This window comes from Macrotis lagotis, chromosome 2 (assembly GCF_037893015.1).
Source record: "Macrotis lagotis isolate mMagLag1 chromosome 2, bilby.v1.9.chrom.fasta, whole genome shotgun sequence".
NCBI classification, from domain to species: domain Eukaryota; kingdom Metazoa; phylum Chordata; class Mammalia; order Peramelemorphia; family Peramelidae; genus Macrotis; species Macrotis lagotis.
In genome coordinates, this window is record NC_133659.1 from 54145635 (window position 1) to 54165225 (window position 19591).

Below are 19591 nucleotides of genomic sequence, written 5' to 3' on the forward strand. Positions count from 1 at the left end.
GGTCAGTGTTTTATCCACTATGCCACCTAGCCGCCCCTAGAGCTGAACATCTTTTGTGGAAACTTTAGATCCCTCATGAAAACCCATTATTGTGAAGTGGGGGTATCCTCATGGAAAATTTCCTTGTTTTTTTTTCCTTAGAAGAACTAGAGAAGACAAGATGAAAATGAATTTGAATTGCTTTTGCCATAAAAATTGGAGGCAATGAAAAATGCAAGAAGAAGAGAAAAGTGATTTTAAAACAAGTTACAGAGTAGGAGACTTTTGAATTTTGTCTGTTTATAGCCCTGTAAAGTAAAGACTTAAAAAACCCTAACAATTATCTACTTTCAGATAATTGAGGCAAGAGTGGTTTATATGCATTGTGAATGTTCTGGAAAATTTCTTGGTCAGTCTATGTATAAAGTAGTCACAACTCGTATGGCTCAGTTTATTTTCATGATGGGAAAGAGAACAAGTCTTCTTGAATAAAAGGAAATTGCTTAGTGTTATTCAACAAGGAGCTACTATGTGCAGGGGAGATATACAATTAGTAATATTTTTTTTTAAAAAACAGTAAATAAGGGGTCATATAGAAGAGGGATAAAATTCATTTTGCTTAGCCCCAGAGGCACAACAATGGGAGGTGCCAAAAAATCACATTTCAGTGAATGTAAGAAAACTATCCCGAAAAGTTAAGGGTTCTCCTTCTCCAGGAGTGAAGTGGGCTGTCATGGAATGGAATGTTTTCAGAATGGAATGATGGTGGAGGGAGGTGGCAAAGTGGTTAGAGCACCGATCATGGAGTCAAATTGTTCAAATCTGGCCTTATTAGCTGTGTGACCCTAGGCAAATTGCTTAAACCCCAATGCCCCCAAAACACAACAACAACCAAAAAAAACCCAGGATATCCAGACTCCCTGTTAAGTTTATTGTAAAAGGTATTTGTATTCAACTATGGGTTGGATTGGTTGACTTCCAAAGATATTTACCATGATTCTATAAAATGCTACTTTCTCATGGTCCCTTTCTATGTGGTTCTATTGATTATGTGACTGAGTTTTTATTTTTGTTTCTCCCTTTTTCCTTTCCTTTACTAAGGACCCTCATTTGTTTGTATGTTAATATGAGAAATATAACCCAAGTGTCAGTGTTCTTTATCTCAACTATGGCATGATATTTTAGAATGGGAGGTCACTATTAGTTTCTGTTAAATTTCCAAGAACCATATTTACTGCCCTTCAGAAACTGCTCTCACTTTTTTTTCCTTCATGTTCCTTTCTTATCCTTTGCTGCTCGAGCATGCATATGTATTTATGCTTATATGTATATCTATGTGTATGTGTACATATGTATGCATGGCTTTAGTTCACCCATTCCAATCCACATTTTGAGTCCCTAGAGGATGGAGGCCCATGCGAACCAAACCTGCCCTCATCATCCTGGAGAGGCTCTCTCCCCATGTGCTTGAAGGAAAGTAATTAGGTCAAGTACTTGACCCTTGGCAACTTTCCCTTCCTGGGCAATTGACTCAAGAGGTCTTAGAAGAAAGTCAGGGCCAAGAGCAAATATTGATGTAAGCATTTCTGTCTTAACCTGCCCTCTGGTTCTGTAGCTGAGCATAACGCCTTAATTTATTCATTTACAGCTTCTTTTATTGCAGAAAAAGGAGTGGACCTGGGATGAGAGCAAGATGCTGGTGATGCAAGATCCCATCTACAGGTAAGAACACTATGAGTGCTGATGGATCCCAGATCCTTTGTCAGGGGAGAAATAGAGTTTTCCAGAGTGGTCTATTGGGCCGTTTCACTTTGTTTCCATTGTTGCTCCTTTCTGAGATCTAGTCCTTTTTTCTGAGTGTGTTTTTCCAATTGGAAGTAGATGGGGGAGATTCCACTTTTATCATATGGCCAAGGCCATCCTTGTCATTAGGTGAACTGAATCAGTTAAACATTATTACATATTCTCCATTCCATAAATAAAAAGAGACTTGAGGGTCATCTAGTCTGTGCCCCTGTCTCAAAAATCACATCTCTCTTTTTTTTTTTTTGGATTAATATATGTCCACTATGAGTCATGGAATATGCTAGGTGACAGGAATAAGTTTCTGCTTCTAAAGTTCACAATTTTAGAAGTAATTTTAAAATGGATAGAAAAGATCCAGAATGAGTAGCATGACACATTTGAGAAGATCACATATTTGGGTGTTTCAGGGCAGGTAGATACCCTGCTTTGAACTTTGGAGTAGAGGTAAATGGATTGGAATATAGTTTGGGGGTAGCTAGGTGGCACAGTGGATAAAGCACCAGTCTTAGAATCAGGAGCCTTGAGTTCAAATCCAAGCTCACTTCAAAATTACCTTCCTGGGTGACTTTGGGCAAGTAACTTAACCCCATTTCCTAGCAAAAAACAAAAAGAAAAAGGAATATAGTCAGAAAACATTCCAGCTTGGGGGGCTATGCAGAAGTGGGAGGCAATGGCTAGCATGTATAAAGTACTTTCAGGCAGGAAAGGACAAAACACTGGCAGATGCAAAGTTATCCACTAGAATTGGAACATAACCTATAACCAGGCTAAGGAATTTACATTATTTTTGTAGGCAATGGGAGACCAATGATTTAAAAAAAAAAACAAACTAAAAAAAGAGGAATGATATTATCAGATCTGTGCATCTGGAAAAAGTGTTAAGAATGGAGTGGGGGGGGGCGGCTAGGTGGCACAGTGGATAAAGCACCAGCCCTGGAGTGAGGAGTACCTGGGTTCAAATCCAGTCTCAGACACTTGATAATTACCTAGCTGTGTGGCCTTGGGCAAGCCACTTAACCCCGTTTGCTTCTTGTTCAGTCATTTCAGTCATGTCTGAATCTGCATAACTCCACTTGGGGTTTTCTTGGCAGAACTAATAGAATGGTTTGCCATTTCTGTCTCCAGCTCATTTTACAGATGAGAAAACTGAGGTAAACAGAGTTAAGAGACTAGCCCACTTATTCCTGTCCCCGTTTGAAAAAGAATGGAGTGGGGACTTTGCTGAGATATGGACTATACTTATATAATGTTGTACTTAGTTGATATGCTGGCTCTTTTTGCTAAATCCACCACCCTCTTCTTTATTCTTTGTTATATGTTAAGACACCAAGAGGCCAAGAGGAGAATGTTCTACTAGGAAATATAGGTGATCTGAAAATACCCACACAAAAATTTAAATGGATTAGACAATCCAAAAATCAGCACAAAATATAAAATATTGAAAATTGGAGGAGAAATAGTTAAATTGGAAAAAATGTAATAGGGAACTGCTTCTTTAAAAAGACTAACAACATTTAAAAACTTCTTTGTGAGAAAAATATTCATATCAAATATTTCCAATAAAGATATGATTTCTAAGATACACAAGCAAAAATTTAACAATATATTTGTTCTTTATTTTTATTTTTATTTTTTTGTGGGGCAATAGGGTTGAGGGACTTGTCCAGGGAAACATAGCTAGTGAGTATCAAGTATCTCAGATTGAATTTGAACTCAGGTCCTTCTGACTCCGGGACTGGTGCTCTATCCATTGGGCAATCTAACTGCCCTCATAACAATATATTTGTTAACAAAATATATGCTAACAAATATGTAACAATAGGGAACTTTCCCCTGTAGATATTCAATCAAAGGATGTGAGCATAATAATGCTTAAAAGAAGTAATTGCTCACCATTAACAACCTTTTTTTTTTTAGGTTTTTGCAAGGCAGATGGGGTTAAGTGGCTTGCCCAAGGCCACACTGCTAGGTAATTATTAAGTGTCTGAGACTGGATTTGAACCCAGGTACTTCTGACTCCAGGGCTGGGGCTTTATCCACTGCGTCACCTAGCCGCCCCAATTAACAACCTTTTGAAAGAATGTTCCAAATCACAATTAGTAAAAGAAATGCAAATATATAAGTTTTACCTCACTTTTGTACCCAGAAAATTGGAAAAGATGATAAAAATGGGAAGAGTTGATATCAGAAGACTCAAGGAAAGACAGGCACACTAATGTATTGCTCAAATACTGGATTCAGCTTTCCATTCTAAAAGATAATTTGAAATTATGTAAAGAAAGTGACCAAATTGTCCATAGATTAGAACCGGTGCTTATTGAGAAGTCAGGCTAGATATCATATATTTGAGAGTTCTTCATACAGAAATGATCATGAAAATCTTGGGAGTGATCATCTTGCTATAACAGAGTCTGAAATTTGTTGGGTAACTATATATAAATATAAATATATATATATATATATATATATATATATATATATATATGTATATGGTGGGTTTCAGTTTCTTCCTTTTGGTGTTGTCTATCCTTTTCACTCTGAAAACTATCCTCAGTAAAGAAGGAAGTAAAGGATGACATGAAAAGCAACTCAATCTGATATTGTCTCACCATGCTACCACTTTATTTCTGGTTTTGCTTTATGATAGATACCCCTATCGTGTCCCTACCAAATCCCTGAGAGGGTGAGGAAGTTGAAGTATTTTCTAGGAATCTTATAATCCATCATATCCCATCATATCCTATAGTGACAGAGAAGCAAAGAACATTTTTGACTAAAGAAACAAAAGAAATCTGATCTGAAGCTCCCTGGCACTCTGAGTTGGTCTCTGATCTCTTATTTTGGGAAGGTACCAGCCCTCAGCTTGGCCAATTTAGAGATAGCTGTGGTTTAGTTTTTAAGTCTAGTTTGGATATTCCCAACAAATATCCAAGAAACCCCGAGAATAGACCTGATAAGTACCACATTGTTCAGCACATAGTACGTGTTTAACAAGTGTTTGCTGCATAAATGAATGCATAAAAATTGTTATTTTTAATTATTATTGCCTGAAAGTGACAATTTTCTTTTGTTGACTGCCCAGCAGATCCCTAGTTTAGCTTTGAGTAAGTCAGAGGCACGTTGTCTAGATCTCAAGGGAGATACAGTTTTTAAAGCAAATATTCTTATTCATCTCCCCTTTTATTTGATATTTGACTTTCACCATATGATCATTTCAAGTCAAATGTCAAAACCAAACCACCAAATTTTAACAAAAGCATTCAAATGAATAAAGTCTAGCTTCCTGTGAATTATGTAGGGATTGATGGGCTCATAATGGTTTTTGGAGAATTTGTCTCCACATGTCAGACTGCCCAAAGAATCTTCATCCTCAAAATCTTTGTTGCTTTGGTCACAAAATTTGGGATGATGAGAAGAACCTCATGATTTCCTAAGGGAGGGGAGCACTGATTTGAGAGGCTAGGGCTACAAGCTTCAGCCTGCCTTGTGGGACATCCAGTCTTCCCATCTACAATCCCCATTTCATAAGAATAATAGTTCAGCCTTGAAACTGAATGGGAGACAAAGTCATCTTTACTTTGAAGTAAAGAAATCTAGACAATAGGCTACCCTCACTAGTTCCAGTGGCATGCCTTCTCCCACCCACTAATGGGCTTGGTTTCAGAAGAAAGATATTGTTCCCCTTCTTGCTTGGTGAGCAGCCCAAGGCAGTACTAGAAGCTGCTAGCAGAGAGGTTTCTTGAGGGAGATTTTCTTAGTGTATAGTAGGGTACTGGGGGGGGGTATCTTACTTCTGTAAGGTTTCCTGAAGGGTGAGAAGCATAGAGATCAGTTGTGTTTTCATTCATTTAATGGATGAGCAGTCCTTATTATTTAACAGAATCTGGGAAACCCCAGAGGCAAACAGGCAACTTGTTAAAGTAAGGCAGCACGTGCTGTGATAGAGCATTGCTGATCTGGTTGTCAAACACAAAATCAGGGAAGGGCTAGGAGCTAAGACTCAAGTCAATACACTCTGGCAATGTAGCTAGCTGGAAGGAGTCAATAGGAACTGAGGGGGTAGACAGAATCAGTCAATGAAGGATGAATCTAAGGGTCCAGGAAACAGTTTAAGAGAAAGATTCCCAAGCATGAGCCAAGAGTTTCTCATTTATCATAAGAGAAGAGTTTCTCATTTGTCATATTGAGTGATTAAAGTGTGCCTGTCACTTTTAAACCACATCATGTAGGGCAAGGGACATCCAGGTGGGAAAATAGATAGAATGCTAGACCTGGAGTCAGGAAGACTCATCTTTTTGAATTCAAATCTGACCTTACACATATGCTGTGTGACCCTGAGCTAGTCTCTTAACTCTGTTTACCTCAGTTTTCTCATCTGTAAAATGAGCTGGAGACAGAAATGGCAAACCATTCTATTAGTTCTGCCAAGAAAACCCCAAGTGGAGTTATGCAGATTCGGACATGACTGAAATGACTGAACAAGAAGCAAGAGCATTCAGGGTTAGCCTCACTTTCCTGGTCATTACATGAGTTAGGACAAAGCCTTCCTCCTCATCCCTGTATTCTCCTCAAGGGGAGCCAGCTATGTTCAGATGGTGGTGGACAAAGAATGCTTTTGGAGATTTTTTTTTCCCCATTCAAAATTTCTGTTACCTTGGAAGTTTGATATACAAACCAAATTAACTCATTCTTCCAGATGTCATATTAGCCATTGATTCTAAAAGCAGCTATAGGATTAGATTTTTACCTTTCATTCTTCAACTGAATGGCTGTCCTAAAGAAGACTGTCCTAAAAAAAAAAAACCTTGTAGCTCCTATGATGAAGACAAATGAAGTGATTAAACATGAAACAACTAGAGAATAACTCAAGGTATTATATAATAAAGAATTGAAAGAAATAAAATTAAGAAACTTATAAAGGAGTATTATTGTGATAAAAGAAATGATAAATATGATGAATTCAGAGAAACCTGGGAAAGCATATAAATATATGCAAAATGAAGTGAGCAGAACTAGGAAAAGTTTTTTTTTTTAACAGTGTCAATGAGATCATTGAATCTGGATGTTATAGAAATTATTATGACCAAACTTGGCCCCAGAGAAGAATTATGAGAAGATATCTCCCTCTCTCATTCTCTCCCTCCTCCACCTTTACATGGATATAGAATGTAAAACATAGAATTCTTTACATGGGTGCTACATAAAAATGTTAGATTTTTTTCAGTGGTTTGGTTTCACTGCACTGTTTTTCTTTTTCTTTATTTTAAGGGATGATTTTCTGGGCAAGGGAAGGATACTTTTTGAGAGGGAGGTGATATAAAAACAAAAATAATAAAAATGCACTTTTAAAAGAAACGTGTAAGATATTGGAACTTGAGATTTACCATGGAAAATGGTAAATTTGGATGGTTAAAGAAAAAGGAAAGGGTATCATTACAGGAAGAGATAAAATGGAAAACAGCAAGATGCTTGTGGGAATAATGACTAGCCCAACTGGACTATAGAAGGCAGCATATGTTGGACATTTTGTAAATGTCGAGTGAATGAGTCATGGAAATTAAAGATGGATAAGATAGAAGCAAATTATTGAATATCTTTAATTCTAAATAGAGCAGTTTAGATTTAGTCATTAGCCCCAGAGAGCCTTTGATAGACTTCTGAATGAGGAAATAGCATGTGGAAAGTAATCTAGGTATATTCATAGGGCATTATTGTGTGGGAGAAACTCTTGGGAAAAAAGGTCAAAATACCAGTTTGAGGCTCTTGAAGTAATCCAGGCTTATTTAATAAAGGCTTGGACAGATTATATTGGAGAAGGAATGAACATGAGCTATTTCAAAGACATAATTATTTAGATTTGGTGATTCATAGGGTTAGGTAAGAGGAAGGGGTTGAAGATGGTTCATAGACTTTGAGTATAGGTGTCTGGGAGAAGAGTGGTGGTGCTATTAAAGATAATAATGGTTGGAATAGAGTCTGGTTTAAAAGGAAAGGAGTTGAGTTTCAAATATATTGAATTCCAGGTGATCATTGAATCTTCAATGCATCTTGATGAATGTTCAAATGTATTGAAGGCAACTTGAAATTTGGGACTAGAGAAGGGATGAGGGGTTAAATTTGGAGATATAATTTCAGAATCAAAAGTAAATGGGGGAGGGGGGAGGTGTGACTAGGTGGTGCAGTGGATAGAGCACCAGCCCTGCAGTCAGGAAAACCTAAGTTCAAATGTGACCTCAGACATTTCATAATGACCTAGCTGTGTGGCCTTGGGCAAGCCACTTAACCCCATTGCCTTGACAAAATAAAATAAAATAAACAGGTTGATTGAAACCATGAGACTAGTAAGAGAGAAGCTGAATAGAGAAGCACAGAGTTGGGACTGATCTTGGAATGAGTATTGACTTTGGACTTAAGAGGGAGCTTTGTTCAAATCCCAGCCTTTGATGCTTTCTAGTTGTGTGACCTTGTCTTCTTTTGGAACCTCAATTTCCTTATTTATAGAATGGATATAATGACCTCTAAAACACCTACCTCATAGGACTTAACCAAATAAGATGTTTGTGAGCATGCTGCAAACCTTTCAAGTTATACTATGTAAATGAGAGTCATTATCACTATCTCAAGGATTCAATTATATTGCAGAAGGAAGGAGGAATAGTCACCATCAATGGAGACAGCAGCAACCACATCCCTTTATTATTATTATTTTTTTATTATTATTTTTATTTTTATTTATGTTTTTGCAAGGCAAATCAGGTTAAGTGGCTTGCCCAAGGCCACACAGCTAGGTAATTATTAAGTGTCTGAGACTGGATTTGAACCCAGGTACTCCTGACTCCAAGGCCGGTGCTTTATCTAATGCGCCATCTAGCTGCCCCCCACATCCCTTTATTATTAAAGAACCTATGATGTGGTGAGTATGTAATTGAAAAAGAGAATAAATCAGAGAAGTAGAAGAAGAATCTGAAGTTATGGAAACCAAAGGAGGAGGATATTTTTTTTTTAATTTAGGAGAAGTATTTTTAAAAAAATTAGTATTTTGGCCAATTATATGTTAAAACAATCTCAAAAATTTTTTTGAAAAATTTTTGAATTCCAAATTCTCTCCTTTTCTCCTTCTCTACTCTCTCCCCTTTCCCCATATCAAGAAAGCAGAGAATTTTTTAGGATGGATCAGGAGCAGTAGCAATATTACTTAAATGAATGAATCCAGATTGGTAAGAATAAAAGATAAAGCACCACTATAACTGGTGACAAGAACATTTTTAATGTTTAGATATAAAAGCATCTAAGAGAAATAATATATAATGATATAAAAGAAGGTTGACATTTGAATCCTGCCTTAGTGGCAGCCAGGTGACACATGGAAGATTTGATATCAAATCTGGTCTTAGACACTAAGCTGTGTGACACTGGGCAAATCACCTACTAACCTCAGTCTCAGTTCCCTCAACTGTAAAATGGAGTTCATCAGAGTACCTATATCTCGGAGTTGTTGAGAGGATCAAATGAGGTGATATTTGTAAGGAGTTGAGAACAAGTGGAGATTTTCCCCCCAATTAAAGTTACTGTTACCTCAGAAGTTTGATGACAAACCAAATTGACTCATTCTTTCAGATGAATGTGAAATGATTAAACATGAAATAGAGTCTGACACAGACTTCTTTCTGTTACTTCCCTTCTATCAAAATACTCATTAGCTGAGTGACCCTAAATAAGTCACGCAATCCTTCCCCCCCCAGTTTCTTCAAATGTAAACAGATATAATAATAGCACCAACTTTATTTGGTTAATGTGAGGGTCAAATGAGATTATATATTTAAAGTGCTTTGTAAATGTGAAAGCATTAAATAATGTTAGCTGCTACCATTGCTTTTATAAATATATATTAATGTTAAAAATAAAAATAAATATTTATAAATATGTTTGTGAAACTATATATTTTGTATGTATGTATTATATGTACATGTATATGTATGTGTAAAGACACACACACATGAATACCCATATACACATACATATATACTGAGCATAGAAGCTAGGTTTATGGAATTAGAAATTAAATAAATTAAAAAGGAAATGGAGGTAATAGGGCACATTTACCTGAAAAATTGTCTAAAAAGAAAATATTATCTAGTTTAATCCATTCATCTTATAAATGGGGGGAAAAAGAGATGAAGGGACTTGCCCAACATTTCCTAAGCAGAATAAAAATTTGAAAAATATAGTGCTGCTTTTCCTACCATCACTGCCTCCTTACAATGGGACCTCAGAGCTTAGCTAGACCAACCCCTCATTTTCCAGATTAGAAAACTGAGAACAAGGGCCCTACTAGAGAAGGAGAAGCACCACTTAAGAAGGGGAGTTTTGTGCTTCTGAATTGGTGTTTTCTAGAACAAAGGAAGTGAGGTGGCCTAAGCCCCAGATATTCACTATGAGGAATTGGAAAGGGTCCAGGCCTTTGGGCCTCTGTGACAAGTATGATCATTGTATTAATGAGGAAGCAATGGACGCTGCCAGATCTGAGTTCTCTTCACCTAAACAATCCAGAAACACAGGACTTATAGGTGTTTTTGAATAGTGAGTTTAGCTGGAGGGCTGTAGATAAGGTCGTCTGGGATGAAGAGAGACCTGACCTTACCAAGAAGAGGCAACCAGAGCAGCCAAAGGGATGTTTTGGGTTGTTTTTTAAGGGAGGAAATATTTGATACTCATCTGGAGAGTAAAATGGTGAATTTTTAAAATATTTTTTGAGCAGAAGAATTGTTAGGCACAGGATGAGAAATGGGATTAGATTCTGTTGCATGATAGGACACAAAATTAAGAATTGGCAAAGAGTATAAGAACCAAAAGAACTGACCCTTTTGAGGTTCTTAGAGTACCCATTTCCAAATACCTTCCATGAAACCCAGGTAGAGTGATTCTTCTGGCCCCTCTTCCATCTGTTCGTCTCTGTGAGGAAGCATGATGTGGCAGATAGAGAGCTAGTCTTAAAATCAGAAGCCCTGGGCTCCATCTGGCCCCTGGACCATAGCCATCTATATTAGTCAGCCTGGGCAAGTCAACAGTTGTCAGAGCTCTGAGCAGCATTCTGAAGATTCTAGAAATTTCAGAGCTGGTGCCAACCTATTGGTTGAGAGAGGCTCCTCCTCCAAAGCTCCTTATACAATGCAATCTCAGACCCTGCATCCCATACCCCAATTCTTTATAGAGTGACATCCCTGACTCTGGATTTTCTTACCTCACATTGTTGCCATGCTCTGGAGAGCTTCAAGGCTACAGCACAGGAAGTAAGAAGAGCAGACAAGCGGACATGAATCCTAGAACTGTCAACGTATTACTTTCTCCAACAGTGGCAGGTCTTACCTGTATTCCAGAATAGTACCTGAAGCTGAAGGAGACCCTCCCTTCCCTCCCTCCCTCCCTCTGTGACCTCAGTTCTGCATGGTTCTACTTGGTTCAGTATTTGTTGCTAAGAAAAACCAGTTTGAGTTCATGTTCTTCTCTGTCCTCCCCATCTCCACCCACCATAGCTAATGTTCCTAAGCCTTCTTCCCCTGCCTTTGGAAGATTGACAAGTGAGACTAGTGAGTTTAGCTATCTCCCATCCTCTTTAGTCAAGAAAAATGCTTCAGTTTTACCTGAAATTTTTATTCTACATAGTTCTCAAAGATTGAATAGACATTACTCCTCTCCCATCTGCACTCAAAGCAATTATGTTCCCCACCAGATGGATGGAGAACTCAAAGGGGGAAAGCTTGTAGAATCATAAAGCTGAAAAATTTCAGGGAAGAATATTTAGTAGTCATCTGCCTTAGTCCCACCATGGACTGCAGAAGCCAGAGGCATGAAATGACTTGCCCAAAGTCACTTTGTAAAAAAAAATGTCAAGTGTATTTAGCATTTTACAATTTAAAAGTGATTTGCTATATATAATTTTGGTTCACCGAACCTTATACATAGGACAGCATTATTGACCCATTTTTTTCAAATGAGATAGCTGAAACTCAGATAAGCTAAGAGACTTACCCATAGTCACATTGCCAATATCAGAGCGGAGGCACCAATACAAGTCCTCCAGCTCTGAAGTTAGTGATTTTCCACTTTGCCAGACTTAGGTGACCTTTGATTCAGTTGTGATTTTCAGCCTCCAATAAAGCTATAAGCTTTTATTATTTACCTAGTAAGTCCCAGTGAAGCCCTAGTGATAAGGATGGAAGGATGGGCCTAGTTTTCTGGAGAGAGAGAGGGGCGGGGGAGAGTGAAAGAGAGAAAGACTAATAGATAGACAGATCGTTTGTCCTTCATTTTTTTTTAGGTTTTTGCAAGGCAAACGGGGTTAAGTGGCTTGCCCAAGGCCACACAGCTAGGTAATTATTAAGTGTCTGAGACCGGATTTGAACCCAGGTACTCCTGACTCCAAGGCTGGTGCTTTATCCACTACGCCACCTAGCCGTTCCCTGTCCTTCATTCTTGAAGAAGACCATGACATTAGGGAGGTGATGCCATGACAAGCATATGGATTGGATTTGAGTGAGAGGGAGCTGTCCCAAGTCACCAGCCTCACTTTCTCCTCCAGAGTCATCTAGGTCCAATGACCAATTATGAATCAGTTCAAATGGAGATGGTCCTCGATGCAAGGCAGTCAGGGTTAAGTGACTTTCTCAAGGTCACACAGCTAGTGTTGGAAGCTGGATTTTAACACCCATCCTCCTGACTCCAAGTCCAGTGTGCTATCCAATGTACTATCTAGCTTCCCTTCAGATAGCTAGATAGACAGACAGACAGACTATAGACCTATAGGTCTATAAAATGCTATATAACTATATTGATGTAGTTGGTTAGACAGAGACAAAGAGAGAGAGATATTGATAAACCAATAGATGGATGGATGGATAAATAGATACAGAGATTGATTGATTTATACATATACAGAGAGAAAGAGAGACTGATAGACCAAAAGATTGTTAAATAGAAAGATACAGAGAAACAGAGGGAGAGACAGAAACCAATATATATATATATATATATATATATATATATATATATGTGTGTGTGTGTGTGTGTGTGTGTATATGTATATACACACATATATATGTGTGTGTGTGTGTGTGTGTGTGTGTGTGTGTGAGTGTGTGAGAGAGAGAGAGAGAGAGAGAGAGAGAGAGAGAGAGAGAGAAGCTTATAGTTTCATAGAGGAAGACAAAATATCAAGAGGGAACTGGGAAGTGGTGGTTCCAAGGAGGGATAAGGCAGCTGATCTGCAGGTGGACCAGACCAGAGAATGAGCTAGAGGGGAACCCAGCAGCATGACTGAGGTTCTTCCAGACTCAGTGATCCCAAGCAGGGGTTTTCCCAGTCAGGGAGCAGCATCGGGCCTCCCTAAGTGGGCAAGGAAGCTTATAGGGAGGTAGAGCAGTAGTTGGAGAGAGGAAGTAAGGTGAAAAAACTCCTGAATGAGTATGATATGAACATCCTGTGGATGCTATCAGCTTTACAAATGTAGACTTTGCAAATCTGTACATTTGCTTTACAAAAAATTCTTGGGGCAGCTAGGTAGCACAGCACATAGAGCACTGGCCCTGGAGTCAGGTGGACCTGAGTTCAAATCCAGCCTCAGACACTTACTTTCTAGCTATATGAACTTGGAAAAGTCACTTAACCCCATTGCCTTGTCAAAAAAAACCCAAACTAAAAAAAAAGAATATATGTGTGTGTGTATGTATGTATATATGTATAAAATACTCATCAGATTTTCTTTAAATATTTAGTTTTCCCTAGTGTAGAGGTTCTTAACTTTGTACGTTTATATGTCCTAGGCCCCTTGGAAGTCTGATGAGATCAGTCTATTCCTTCCAAAAGTAATCTTTATAAATGCATAAAATAAAATATGAAATTACAGAGAAAATAATACAGAAGTATAATTATCACTATTTTTAAATTCCACAAATTTCAAATTAAGACCCCCTTGCCCTAAATTCAATCTTTCAGAAGGCCTGAGTGCAAATACCATATGGCATGCTCAATACCTGAGAGAGCTTGAGTGAATCCTTAAACTTCTCTCAATCTCCTGACTCAGTGGTCTCAGGTCCCTCCCAACTCTATCCAGGATCCTTCAGATCTAAGCAAACATCTGTTGTCTAAAACTTAGAATACCCCATTATACTCAGACAATCTTGTAGCCATGACCTTTTTTTAAAAAAGAGACTTAGATGAACTAGAAAGATAAATGGCCAAGAGCAGTTGAAAAGACTGGAATATGGACAATGGCCTACCCTAGAGTCCCACTCTGATGACTGATGGTGGCCTGGAGATGACCCTGGGTTTCTAAGTTGAAGCCAGCCAAGCATAAGTCAGAAAGTCTCCCATTCCAGGTCCATCAGTGAACGGGGTGTCTAACATCTAAAGGCCTGCTCAGAAAGGCTCAGAGAGCTTCATCCCCAGAAGGATGGCCACCAGCACAATGCTTTGTACACATCAGACATTTAATATGTGTTTGCTGATTAATCAGTTGATATAATAAAGTACAGAGTCACCAGAAAAAATTTAGTTTGGGGGAGAAAAGTAGGAGGGAAGTGGAAATGGAGAATACTCCACAGCAGGAAGCACAGACAGCTGCCAGGATGATTAAGCTGAAGCCACTGTGGCAGGTCCCCCAGGATCTAGCCTGAGAGTGTGTCTTTAATATTAATAATGATAGAGAATCCAATTAGGTTAAAATAGGAAACCCTCACACGCATAATTAAACATTGTCTACAAGCAGGTAATAATTACACAGTGGAGGAGAAAGGTTTGGGTGGGAGGGAATTGTCAAGCACATTTGTCCCAACAGACCACGGAAAAAGCATTGTACTTGGAGTTAGAGGGTCTGAGATGGAGTTCCGGCCCTGTCTTTTATAATCTATTTGCCCTTGGCAAGTTCCTTAACCTCTCTGGGACTCAGTTTACTCATCTGTCAAATGACAGAGTCGACCATTCAGTTCTAAATCTGTGATGTAAGGAGCCTTTGAGATTGAATGAGTTCCATTATAAACCTAGAGACAGCTTTGGTATTTTGTGGTGCTGCATCTTCTCCATCTGAAAAGAATAGTAATTGTATTTTCCATGACTGATGCTCATCAGACTGCTTGGAGGGTCTCTTGAGAGGAGAATGCCGTGCAAAGTCATATGGATACACTCATTTGATTGCCCTCCCCCCAACACAATAGAGAATCACAGAACCTGAGTCTCCTGGGATGTCAGAAAACATCCATTCCAATTCATATCTGAAAAAGAAACCTCTCTTAAAACAGTGATGTGTGACCATCCAGATCTTCCTTGAAATCCTCTAGAAAGGCAGTGTACACCTCCTGATTCAACTCATTCTGTTTCTGAAAATCTTTGCTGGTTGATCATCATCATCCCTAACACACAACCTTCATTGGCCCCACTGCCTAGTTCCATGGGGTAAGGAACAACTACTCTCAGGGGGATGCTAATCCTTATATCTGTACCTCTATTATTGTGGCTGCTAGAGCACCCCTCCACTCAGATCTTTCCATCCACTATCCTCTTAATTGGGGATCATCTACTCTGCCATTGTTTCCCAAAGTTCTTGGGCCTTTACCCTGTTGCTTTCCATGTTAGTTTTCCACGGTTTTTCTTTTTCTTTTTTCTTTTCTTAGGTTTTTGCAAGGCAGTGGGGTTAAGTGGCTTGCCCAAGGTCTCACAGCTAGGTAATTATTAAGTATCTGAGGCCGTATTTGAACTCAGGTACTCCTGATTCCAGGGCTGGTGTTCTATTCACTGTGCCACCTAGCTGTCCCATGTTTTTTCCTATCAGACATGATTTGAAGATAGACATGAGTCCTCTTCTGTTGGTGGTCTCCCCTAATTAGAATGCAAGCTCCTTGAGGGCAAGAAGAAACAAAAGTTTTTACTTGTATTCCCTATGCTTAGCATAGCCTTTGGCAAGCAATAAACATTTCATAAATTCTTTTCCACTGCAATGAATGTCCTGTCCTTTCAAAGCCTTAAATCTTTTCTTTTAGCTGAACTGAATTTTAGCCATTTTTCTCTCATTTGCACTTGAACAAGTTGATTATTGGTCTAAGACTTTAGTTTTATCTCTACTAAATTTCATGTTATTAGATTCAGCCAATCATTCTCACCTGCTGATCTTTTTGAATGTTGACTTTTGCAGCCAATATGTTTCCTAGCCTTTCTAACTTTGGTTCATATGCAAATTTATTAACATGCTATTTCTGCCTTCATCTGAGTCAATAATAAAAAATATTTTAACAACTCAGAAGCAAGGACAGATTCCCAAAACATTATTGAAGAACTCCTTTCAAGTTGTTATTGGACTCTTCATTATGATTCTGGTCATACTCACTATTACTTTAGTATTGTATTCTAGAATTTTTCCAGGAATTAAATCAGATTACTGGTCCAAAGTTTACAGACTCTGTGCTATCCCTTTTTTATTAAATCAGGACAACATTTGTCATTTTGTAATCCTATAGCACTTCTCCTGTTCATTGTTTTCGAAGATGACTCTTGGTGGTTCAGTAATCACCCCCTAAAAATTCTGAGGATGTATATGTTCTGGACCTGATAACCTGAATTTATTGTGGGCAGTTAGACACATTCTTTTTTTTTTTTTTTTTTGCAAGGCAAATGGGGTTAAGTGTCTTGCCCAAGGCCACACACCTAGGTAATTATTAAGTATCTGAGACCGGATTTGAACCCAGGTACTCCTGACTCCAGGGCCGGTGCTTTATCCACTTTATCCACTATGCCACCTAGCCACCCCAGTTAGACACATTCTTAAAATAGCCATAGGTTCTTATTGATTTGGGGTTTCAACTCTCTTTTTGCCACTTTTGTTCTTGTCCTTTCCACTCAAAAGATCATTTTGCTTGGTGAAAGAAGTAAAAATGGACTAAGATATGAACCATTCGCTCTGCCTTCTCTCCATCATCCATCAATATCATTTGATTCACACATAGCAATGATCCAATGCCTTCTTTTATCTTCCTGTTTCCCTCACATAGCAATGAGGTTTTCTTCCTCAACCTCAGCATGTTCAGATTCCCTGACACTGTTCCTACAGGACTACATCATGGTCTTGTCTTCATTTGCCATTCATTTTTCCTTGCCTTTTCTTTTCCAATTTTTTAAAATTTTAAGCTGTCTGAAAAATTCCCTATGTGTTGATTTAGGTATCTTAAGACAACTCCACCCTTTCTATTTCTTTAGAATTGTTTTTCTTTATTCAGAATTTCATTCTTGACAACTTCTTTTCATCGTGAGCTGACTTCCCTTTTAGAATTGTCCATGAGATCCTACTAATCCTTCCCCCCCGCCCCCAAAATCTTGGCAATCTCTTCTCCAAATATCCAAGGTGCATACCAGAATCACCCTGGATTTACTCTTCTCATAAGGCATAGTTTCCTACTTCCACACCAGCACCAAATTTCTCCTTATTGATAAGAATTTAGTACAGAGTAAGAATCCCCCTCCTTGGTGCCTTCACGTTTTGTTAGATTGAAATTTCAATGAAGTAAATCAGCAATGACTGAGATGTTCTACTTTTGGTAAGGAGGGAGAGAGTTCCAGCAGAAGTCTGGACAGAAGTTCCCCCACACTGCTATATTACCCCTCTGTACCAGATTAAGGATTTATTCTCCTCTTTGTGTAGCTAATATATAGTGCCACTTGGTGACAATATAGCTTAATATTTCTCTCCATTGTTCTTCATCCTACTTCCTTCTTCCGCTACCCAGATTTCCTACTTTGACTATGTATATAAATACACATACACACACACACACACACACACACACACACACACACACACACACACACACACAAACACTCCCTGACTGATAGGGAGCTTTCCATGTTAGTTTGCTTTCCATGTTAGTTCTCCTTGGTTCTTCTATCAGACATGAATTGAACATGAACATGAATCCTCTTTTGTTGGTTGTCTCCCCAAATTAGAATGCAATATTATATTAAATATATTTATATAATTGAACAAATATATATATATATATATATATATATATATACATAATACATAAACATATCTAATGCTTTGGTCCTTTTACCTTTTCTTATTTATTTTGAATAGTATATCCATCAAGAGTCTTATTTCAGTCATATGTGTCAGTCTACAAAGTCTCAATGGAAAATATGAATTCAAATTTGCCTCCTTAGATTGATATAACTACTTAAACTTCTTTGTTGTTTATGTATTATACCTTTGTATATTTGTATCTGAGGTCATAGGTTTTGTTGTTGCCCTCTTCTTCAATTTTGACTCCTATGAGTTTCTCAACTGTTATCTTTCTGTAGAATCTATTTCTAGTTTCATGGATATGTATGGACAATTTCCTCAGTTTTAGTGCGAAGTTGTTTTGATGATATTTGCAGGATAATGCAAGTAAAAGAACCAGCTAAGTGGCATAGTAAATAGAAAGCTGGGTCTAGAGCCAGGAGAACCTGAGTTCAAATCTTGTCTCAGACACGTAATACTTACAAAGCTATGTGACCTTGGGCATGTCACTTGACCCTATTTGCCTAAGTTTCCTCATTTGTCAAATAAACTGGAGTAAGAAATGGCAAGCCATTCATTTCCTAAGAAAACTCCAAATGGGGTCATGGAGAGTCAAACATGACTGAAAAATAACAACAAAAAATACAAGTTTATTCTGACAAGTCCTTGTTAGATATACTCCATCCCTGGCAAGGACTTACCATTTTTCTTTTATAAGCTATGGTTTAATGAATTATTATTAGACACTGGTTTGGGTATGTATATAGTCCATATTGGCATAATTTTTTACAGTATCATTATGGGAGTTAAAACTGGAGAAGACCATACAAATGATCTAAAACAGCTCAGTATGATAACAAAAGTAGTGAATTCCAAGTCAGAGTTTCAGGTTTCAAACACCCAATTTGCCGAAATAAGTTCCTTACTAGTTTTATAACTGACACATTAACCTAACTTCTTTAGCCCACCATTTCCTCTTCTGCAAAGTGAAGGGGTCCCATGGGATGATTGTTAGGATCCTTTACAATTCAAAATCTGTGATTTAGTTCAACCTTTTGATTTTATAGATAAGGAAACTGAAAGGATTAATGGTTGTCACATAGGGAGTAAAATGGTAGAGTCTGTATTTGGACCCAAGTCATGTGATTCTAAAACCAATATTCTTTCTACTGCCCTTCATTGCCCTACATATGTAGCAGTGAACTGGTCCAGTGTTTGAACCCTAGCATCTCTATTTCCAATTTCAGGAGTCTTTTCTGTTTCAACTAGAGGCAATACCTTTAAGATTAGATCTTTGAAAGGAAAACAAATATATACATAAATATATGTGCACACACATAAACATATATATATATATATACATACATATAATCATTACATAAATTTTGTCCATTTTTACATATACATATCGTTTAGCCATTTTTCAGTCATGCCTGACTCTTCATGACCTCTTTTGGGGTTTTGTTGGCAAAAATACTGGAGCAGTTTGCCATTTTCTTTCCCAGTTCATTTTACAGACATAGAAAATGAGGCAAATAGGGTTAAGTGACTTGCCCAGGGTCACATAGCTAGTAAGTGTCTGAAGCTGAATTTGAACTCAGGAAGATGAGTCTTCCTTAGTCTCAGTTTGGTACTCTATCCACTGCACCATCTAACTCCTCCCCCCCGACACCCTCACCCACCCCATGTACACTGAACTAGTTATTCAGTTCAAGAAACTGGCCAAGGCTGGCTGCAGAGGCTGTCCTGCACTGCCCTTTCTGG

General features: G+C 38.1%; 1 protein-coding gene and 1 long non-coding RNA gene across 5 annotated transcripts in view; one reads left to right on the forward strand and one right to left on the reverse strand.

Moving 5' to 3' along the window:
* The window catches only part of LOC141512705 (uncharacterized), a 31759-nt gene extending 20579 nt beyond the window's left edge, over positions 1 to 11180 (reverse strand). The window contains exon 1 of one of the 2 annotated variants that reach the window (XR_012475578.1): positions 11027 to 11180. This is a non-coding gene — a long non-coding RNA (uncharacterized LOC141512705). Of the gene's footprint in view, positions 1 to 10645; positions 10851 to 11026 lie in introns of those variants that run through there. The other variant, XR_012475579.1, reaches the window with a different exon arrangement.
* Positions 1 to 19591, forward strand: part of LOC141512702 (carboxyl-terminal PDZ ligand of neuronal nitric oxide synthase protein-like) — a 389034-nt gene that overhangs the window by 260005 nt on the left and 109438 nt on the right. For 2 of the 3 annotated variants that reach the window (XM_074221846.1, XM_074221847.1), the window contains one exon: positions 1628 to 1701. In XM_074221846.1, coding sequence (XP_074077947.1) covers positions 1628 to 1701 — 74 coding nt within the window. The remainder of the gene's footprint in view (positions 1 to 1627; positions 1702 to 19591) is intronic. The other variant, XM_074221845.1, reaches the window with a different exon arrangement.